The sequence below is a fragment of the Marmota monax genome, unplaced genomic scaffold (assembly GCF_021218885.2).
Source record: "Marmota monax isolate L192 unplaced genomic scaffold, Marmota_monax_Labrador192_F-V1.1 WCK01_AAM20220418_F8-fsc00033, whole genome shotgun sequence".
NCBI classification, from domain to species: domain Eukaryota; kingdom Metazoa; phylum Chordata; class Mammalia; order Rodentia; family Sciuridae; genus Marmota; species Marmota monax.
Genome location: NW_026694282.1, coordinates 2,442,318 through 2,451,638, shown reverse-complemented (window position 1 = coordinate 2,451,638; position 9,321 = coordinate 2,442,318). Strand labels below are relative to the sequence as shown.

At 33.7% G+C, this 9,321-nt stretch overlaps 1 protein-coding gene across 3 annotated transcripts in view; it reads right to left on the bottom strand.

The window, feature by feature from the left end:
* Positions 1-3,612: 3,612 nt before the first annotated feature.
* Positions 3,613-9,321, bottom strand: part of Ccdc171 (coiled-coil domain containing 171) — a 397,216-nt gene continuing 391,507 nt past the window's right edge. For all 3 annotated transcript variants that reach the window (XM_058586353.1, XM_058586352.1, XM_046467410.2), the window contains one exon: positions 3,613-6,028. In XM_058586353.1, coding sequence (XP_058442336.1) covers positions 5,804-6,028 — 225 coding nt within the window. In that variant the 3' untranslated portion in view covers positions 3,613-5,803. The remainder of the gene's footprint in view (positions 6,029-9,321) is intronic.

The following is a 9,321-nucleotide window of genomic DNA, read 5'->3' as shown; positions in this document are numbered from 1 at the left end:
TCTCCTTAGCCCTGAGAAAGACTGAAGTATATTCACAGGTGGAACTTCTGTAACCACAGAAGCTCTGACAATGAGTTCATGAGAGGGCTATATACATAAAGGTCACTAGAATGAACTTCTGCCTTGGAACTTCAGGTTCTAAATAGTTTACAGAGAGTTTCCATGTTCCAGAACTTTCCAAGGGCAGTTTTACTGTGGAAGCCTCTTCCTTTTAGACCAAAAGAAAGCTTAGAAAAAGTAAAACAATATTTTGTCTATTGTTTGAAGACAAAGGACAAAAATAAGATGTCCTATTATGCAATCTATATTTGTTTCTTTTATGCTTCTTTTTACTTTGCATCCAATGATTTCATTCATTCTGGATTCCTTTAAGAATTTTCCTTTTCCCCTATATTGATACCCCAAACAGAAGAGATCCGTTGAAGACAGATGGCTCACCTTATATTCCTGTCATTAGTGAATATTTATGAATATCTGATAGCTCTTAACCTGTCAAATGAGTGTTCTTCAGATCTAAATAAGGCTTTGTTTTACTTAGTTTCCTACAGCAGCACAACATTTCTGGGGCTGCTTCACTAGGAGGACTCTGTCAACAATCAGCATTTCATTGGCATTAACATGTAATAAAAGACAATGAAGCATGACTCAATTAAATCACAAAAGACTGTCTTCAGATAACATAAACCCAGTAGTTTTCAAAGCCTTAGGTGGAGATTCTGCTGTAAGGTCAGTGCTTTGAAAATATTCACCTAAGCATCTAACCCATCTACAGAGAAGATGATTTAAAGGAAAGAGCAAAACTGTTTCATCTCCTTCTTGCACACAAGAAACAGTTAGTTCTGTTTAAAAGAACAACTAAAAAAATTACATAGGGGGTGGTTCAGAAAAAGTATGTAAACTACCATATTATGAACTCACAGGATGACTGGTATCTAAGTATGCCAATCAACACATCCCATAGCCAGAAAATAGTCTTATAATAAATGGCTAAGTAAGGTTCAAGAGAAAGAAAATGGAACTCTTCTACCAATATGTAAACTTACACATTTAAGTCTCACTTAACAGGACTGGATGTGTTCCTTAATTCAAAACTGTTATTTTAAGCTATGGTTAGTATAAATTCTTTCAATGTTAAATTTTTTTGTAAGAAAACTATAAAAATTTGCCAACTAAATGGAATCAAATGAAAACAATCACTTAAAATAGACCCTTAAGATAAATTGAATACACAGAAACCATGATACCTTTAAAAACTGTAGAAATTAAAATGCATATTAAAATCACAGGTTAATTAAATTTTCATCAAAAATGATGACTATAGAGGAGCTTATAGGCTGGTCCAATATAGACCATTTTTATATTCAGAAGGCAGGAACATAAAACAAACAAACACCTAAAAACAAATTTGGAATTTCAAGTTATAAAAACAACTGATCAGGATAACTTGAAACTAGGAAGGATTTTTGTTTACTAATATTAAGCTGTTAATGTATAATCCTTTTAAAAATACCCAAAATTTCTGATTGTATTAGTTTCCCATGACTTCTCTATTGAATTACCATAAACCTGTGGCTTAACAACACAAATGTAACCTCTTAAATTCTGGAAACTCTGAGACAAGAATCTGTTTACTTTTCTTTTTCAGATTCTAGCAGCTTCTAGATTCCTCAAGCTTGGCCCATTTCTCCATCTTCAAACACCACCACCTCTTCTCTTTGCATCCGTAACCACATCACCAGCTCCTCTCTGTAGTCAAACCAATATCTGCCTCCCTTACTGAAAAAGATACTGTTAATTGCATTTTGGGGCCTACCCAGACAATCCAGGATAATTTCCCCATTCATTTGCCCAATAAGGTAATATTCACAAGTTCCAGGGATTAGAATGTGGTTATCTTCTGGGCCATTATTCAGTCCAGAAAATATATATTAAAATCTTTATCATTGGACTCACACGGTGAATGCCTTCTTGATCAGCTTTACTTAGAATATGTCATTATTTTCCATTGTAATGGAAGTGATAGCCTGGTAGGCAGGCCGGATGCCCACATCTTTTGACAGGGTCTGTTTCTGACAGTACTTATGTGACCTCTCAAGCCAAGCTAGAGACACTGGGCAGCATATTGAAGGTGTTGGATCCTTTCAAAGATAGGTAGAAATTAGCGAGATCCTCTCTCAAAAGTAAAAATTAAAAAACTTTAAAAAGGGCTGGAGATGTGGTTAAGCTCCTTTGGTACCAAAAAAAGAAAAAAAAAAGGTAGAAACTTTACTATTTTAGTCATACACACATATACACATGATTAGCATGTATATGTTTTGTTGTGTCTAAATGGATAAGTAATCTGGATTTCAAACCAAAACTTGCTTCTCAAAATTATTACTAGTAGGCCAGGACAATTCTTTTTTATTCTTCTTTTCTTTAAAAATCATTCATTATTTTTGGAAGGCGGTTCTGACAAAGTAGAAATAATGTGGACTTTGGAGTTACAGATCTAGGCTTACTAATTACTAATTAAATGTGATCTTAGGTAATAAAACGCTTAACATTTTGGATCCTTGGTTATTCACGTATAAAATGGTGATAGAAATATCTATTCCAGATGTTTGTTGTGAGCACATTAGTTTTGCCATAATAGCTGGAATATACGAGTTGCTCAGTAAGTATTAATTACCTGTGAACTTCTGCTATTTTAAAAAACTTGTTTATAAAATACGCACAGTGAAATAGGATCAATTTACCATTATTGTTCAGAATGGTCTATAGACTGAAATAAGATATAACCGATCAATAAAGTAACATGAAAATAGTCATGGTTTCATTAAAAGTTCAATAATGCCACACATTGTGTTAAATAAGAAATAGTTTAATAAGATGTAAGTTTAACAAGAGTCAGGCATTTGGTAAAATAAAGTGATCCTCTATTAAGTAAAAGGTTATTTACCTATGTTGTTAAGTTATCATTGAATTGGCAATCCCTGCAATTTCCTAAACCTCTTTGCTTTTATGTCATTCCAAAACATTTATATTAAAAATTACAGTAGACCCTCAATAAATGTGGCTTAGGTATCAGTACAATAACTTTAAGAATCCCTTTGATAGTGATGGGTGATAGAGGTATTTTTCTAGATCACAGAAGGTTAGTAAGAAAATCCACATACTGAGATGTAAAGTAAAACTTCCTTTCCCCTACAAAAATATTTGAAGTCATTCTCCTGAGAAAAGTCTAGTCTATACATCATTCTTAAGGAGGTAAAGAAGCTCATAGAGTAACTGTCCTTGCCAATGCAACACAGATCTCAAATATGCAGCAATTGGCCACTGAGGTACTCAGACGCAGTCTAGAGTTTCTCAGATCTCCATAGGATATGTCATTAAATCTTCTCCTCCTGCTGGGTCTGACTTCTGGGAAAAAAGCATATGGTATAAATATTACTATATTTGGTAGTGAATACTAATGATCACTCAGGAAGCTCGTCCTTCAGCTTCTATGGCCTTTAGCATCTAGTTGCTTTAAAATGTGACATGCTTTGATTTGATTTAATAATCCTTTTGAATTTATGATTCAGAATTTGCTGTATGAAATCTATCTGTAAGATCAGAGACACATGAACATGGAAAGACATACACATTTATTTTTGGAGTTATCCCATTAATGGATTTTAACATTAAGGCAAGAAGATCAAAACCTGTTCAAGGCACATTTTACAAAAGAGCTTACTCCTCTTAAATCAGTAGCATCTGAAAAAAGATTCAACCCAAACATACACACATACACATAGACACGTAAGTCACATAGGGTAACACTGCTTTACCTTTTCTTTCCCATGAGAATTGGAGGCTCACTGATACCACATGAAAAACCATTTATCAATTTCCACATGGGGAATATTCTAATCATTGAATGAAATGGCAGAATGAAGTGTTTTGAAATGTGCAGACATTATTTTAAGATCTACATAAAAACGATCAATAGCACATTCTGTGTTACAATAAATTTGAAAATTGAATTTCATAAGATTATAATACACAGGATACATTAAAAGAATTCCAAGGACCAAATTAAGAGAAATTTGGTTAAAAATACAATTTTACTCCACATCAAAAGCTTTCTAAAGTTTTATTCAAGCTAATTATACTGGCTCCCTCATATAAGAAATGGTATTGTGTTACACAGTATGACAGCACTACCAGCTCAGATAGCATAAATCACTTGCTAATTTGGCTAATAACATTAACAGTGTACAAACTTTATTCATTGGAACCAATAAAAAAATCCTCAGAAGTTGGATATATTTAGTCAAATGTCACTGTAAACACAATATATATTCCATAATACATGCCATTATTTTCTATTGTGTCCATAATGAAAAACTCCATAATGAAAAATAAAAATATAAAATATATATTTTGTATCAAAATTCTTTGTCAAAAACTACAGTTCCCATCAGAAGTTAATATCACTGGGGAGTTAAACGATTAATACAAATACAAATACATATTACAAATATTCTTTTGTTCTTCACTTACCATGATGCAAACTGCAAGGATTTAACCTTTAAGGGTTAAAGAGTTTAATCAATGTCAATGTCTGATCTTCTGAAGGCGATAAAGAACAGTCTGTCTAGCGATACCCAACAGAACATCACTTTGTCAAGCCACAAAGCGCCCAAAAGCTTGTCAAGTAAGTTACCAGAAACCTCTTTGTGGTTAGAACTCAGCTCCTTCCTGCTTGACCTATTATTTGATATTTGACCACTTGGTTGCAAGACACTTGCTCTTTCTAGCTGAAATGTCACTGGGGCATCTTGTCAGCTCCCCGACATCTCGGCCTGACATACAATTTTACTTTTGTGTGCTACAAGGCAGAAAATGCAGGGCAATGGCCTTGTTTTAAATTCTGTCAGCATCAAAGATGGGCGTCACTCTTGGGTCCTACCAACAACAAAAACAAAAAAGGAGTCTATTTTGAAGGTCAAAACAGCCATTACCTTGAAGTTTTTTAGCTTATACTAAATATATTACCTGCTATACTGATGTGGGAACTGTCCTTATAAAGTGCCTAAACACACCACAGAAATCCTCTCAGTACAATTGCTCTACTTTCTTATCAAATGCAGACTTGATAAAAGGATGAGTTTTCAATGCCTGCAGGGACCAGATTCAGCAGTTAACTTAACTTGTTCAAATGGGCAAGTGGTATCATGTAGCTTTACAAGGAGCAACCTGACCTTCTCACATTGACCAGGAGTGACATTATTGTGCAGGAGGAGAAGCAGTCACATCATTTCTGTTTTGCACAACCTGCTTAAAGTTTGCAACTAAATGCTTGTCTTCAGTTGAGCTGACAAGAGAGAAGAGGGGCTCAGTGAACCATGGCAGGGCTGCCATGAAATGACAGGAATCATTGGCATACATTTCAAATAGCTCTCTCAATCCTATTAAAGTATTGCAGTCCTGCTTTAAAATAGACAAGTATGAAACAACTTTGATAGATAGAGACTAAAATGGCTTATTGATTTTTTAAGTCCGAGGGAAATTACCCAAAATGTGTCATTCTTTAACATTTAAAAATATGTTACATAAAAATGAGGATCTGTGATAATAAAATAAAACTTAAGTGAGAAAAAAGTGGGTTATTTTGTTATTCAAGGAGACAGATACCTGCACACATCAAGATATCACACAGTTTTTTAAAAACCCACCCCAACTTGTGCTGAAACAAAATTCCACTGTAAGAAAATTCCCCTTCAAAACAATTTAATTGTACTGTTAATTCTTCCTCCATTTTTTTTATTTTATAAAGTCATAATCCAATCTGAGGTGATCTTTTGGCATTAGCAGACATAGCCACTGGAGAGGAATGAGATGATAGAGGATGAGGCAGAGTATTTGAAAATGCATCCTTTAAGAAAGTATAAGTTGTATCAAGTTCAGCTTGCAATGGCAAAATATCCCTAACATCAACTGTGTCAGTAGGAAGAGCAGCTCTTGAAGGAATGGAAATATTCGAATGGTCTCGTGATCCCATCTGTAACATACAAAAGAAAAACATAATAAGCATCGAGTTGAAAACTCTCCAAGTCTAAAACCATAAATAAGAAAGTAGACTAATAATCATTATAATACTAAATGGGATGGAAATTAGCATTTTAAAAATCTGGATGACAATTTGTAAATATAAATTATTTTCCAAGAGGGACTGAATCCATATATCCTACATCATAAACTTTTAAAGACAATAGAAGAAACACCAAAACTTTGTATGAAACTTTTTATAAAGTTATTGTCAATATAGTCAAGCATTTTCTCCTTAGTAACAATTCATTGTCAATTTACAAAAGTCAATGCCAATAGTGTTTATTTCATTATGCTTATAATAGTATGTAATATATAAGATTAGACTGCTAAGAAAATGAACGATGGGTATTTGCTTTTAAAATCTATCATCTTAAGTGACAAATATAGCACAAAGAAAACTTCCAGAACATACTGAGATATAAAATTCTAGTGAGAATAACTTTCTACCTTTACCTTTAGCAATAATGCCACCACCACTCTATTTTGTTTTTAATATTTTTAGTTGTAGATGGACACAATACCTTTGTTTATTTAGTCGTTTTTTGTTTTGTTTTTTATGTGATGCTGGGGATTGAACCCAGTGCCTCATGTATGCTAGGCAAGCATTCTACCACTGAGCCACAACCTCAGCCCCACCACTCTGTTTTGATAAAGATTATTCTACTGTAAGTATTTGAAAATCATATCAAAATAAGTGATTGCAATATGAAAACAATTCACAATATGTTTTTTAATATTGCCATATCAGAATCTAACTTAAGAAATGCCATATATTCATGAAGTATTTGAAAACAAAATTAACATTTTAATAAAGCTATACATTTAAGCCTTAAGTTAGTAATTAGTAGATCATATTTAATGTGAATGAAGTCTTAGTAATGAAGCAGGTATTGTTTTATGACATTTAACATAGTAGAAAATTAGCAATCAATTTTATGTCAGAATTTTCCAGATTCCCAGCAAATAAATATATGTTGCCGAGATAACAAGTCTAGTCATAAGTATTTCTGCTAAAATTCATATTCTATATTATAGAGCTTTTAAAGTCACCTTTTTGGTAGAAACTCTTAAAAGAGTTTTGACAATAAAATAATGAAAAATATAAAGGGCTTCTTTACTATGTCATGTTATACAAAACTGTTTCTACATGTAGTAACAAGAAAGCAGCTATTTCTGGCTTTAGAAAAGTATTAGAAATTCAACTGTTGTATGTGTTACCATTTTTGTAGATTTTTTTAAAACTACAACTGGAGAAAAATCAATGTCTGCATCTAACACCTAGTTCAGCAATTTTCTTTGATCTCTGTTCTTTTGATTTCTTGATACTCCATTGCAAGCCTATCGCTGGCGGAAATCATCTCTTTTTATGCTGGAAGTTAAAAAACACCTAAAATGGCCACTTGGATAGCTGTATGAAGGACAGGGTTTATCTTATCTCATGGAAAGCAAAGAAATTTCCAAAATTATGTACTGGCCCTGATTAGCAGCACTGATGAGGTTTTACTCATAGAGCCTCAGTACTAGGCTGGAGCATGTCTGCTCAGAACAGAGGCATCCCCTTACCTCAGAGGCTGGCCATGCAGGGTCCTGTACTCTTTCTGACTTAACCACCATATTTTTCCAGGTGTTTGTCTGAACTGGAAGCATTACCTGATGGGTCTTGCTGCAATGAAAACCATAATGCCACCTAACTTCTCATTCTGCCAGACCTGAGAATAAGGAGAATGCTGGAAAAGCATGAGACGGTGGGCTTACTGTTCTTTTTAGTAAAATTCAGTTATGGCAATTTATTGTGATTAAAGAATATGATCAGGCAAGGTCTCAAAAGTTTGTTTTAACATTGCTTTTTGTATACTGTAAAATTAAAACTTTATATATTTATGGGAATATAAGGTGATATAATTTTTAATACAATGTGGAATGATTAAACAAGCTAAGTAACCTATCCATCATCTCAAATATTTGACTTTGTGATTAGAACATTTGAGATTTACTCTATTAGCAATTTAAAAATATACAGTAGTCAATTGGTAGCTACATTCACCACACTGAAAAATAGACGTTTTAAAAAGACAAATACTCCTCCAATCTGATTGAGGCTTTGTATCCTTCAATTTTCATCTCTCCAGTCCCTCAACTCCCAAGCTTCTGGTAAACACAATTCTACTTTCTGCTTTTAAGAGCTCAATTGTTTTAGATCCCACATCAAATGAAACCATATGGTATTTGTCCTTGTGTTTTCACTTAGCATAATTGTCCCCAGTGACAGAATTTCTTCCTTTTTAAAGGATGAATAGTATTCTAGTTGTGCATATATTCCACATTTTCTTTGCCTATACTGAGGTTAACTCCATAACTTGGCCACTGTGAACAGTGCTACAGTGTACATGGGCAGGCAGACAGCTTTACAACACTGATTTTAAAACTTTGGGGTAAATGCCCAGAAGTGGGACTGTTAGGTAATTCTATTTTTCATTTTTTGAGGGTTGTTTTTACATCTTTATACTTTAAGTTTTGGTCTATGAAAACAATGTGTGAAAAGAGATGGGTTTATAGAATCAGATCTAGGAAGATCAGGTATCTTTCAATGACATTTTCTTCTTGATGTTGTAAACTAGAGAAAGGTAACTGTGCCAAACTGACCAGTAACTCCGGTTTTAAAACTATCAGTGATATACATAATTTCCTCAAACCTATATACCATGCTTTAAGTTTCTCTTTTTTTGTTCTTATGAGTCCTTCAACCTAACATATTACAGAATTAGGAAGGTGGTCCTTCAGGGAAGGTGTCTCTATAAACTACTCATTTCTCTCTAATAATTAGTCTACAGATCTTGGCAATTCTACAAAAAGAATGTCTTTTTTCAGTCTACTTTTCAACATTCCTATTTTTGACTATGTGTGAAACTGGCCTTTTATTTAATACAACTTTTTAAAAAATATTTTTTGGTTGTTGATAGACCTTTATTTTATTCATTTATATGTGGTGCTGAGCATTGAACCCAGTGCCTCACACATGCTAGGCAGGTGCTCTATCACTGAGCCACAATCCCAGCCCCAATACAACTTTTTTTTAACTAAATAACCTTGAAATGGGGTGTTGAGTATTTCTCTAGTATTTCAATCCAGTCTTAGTTTTTATACATTATCTTCTGGCCTTGTGTCCTAAATATGGAAAACAACTTTAAACCCTTAAAGGGGAAAGGGTGGGGGAGAAACAGACAGACACGGACAAACACACAC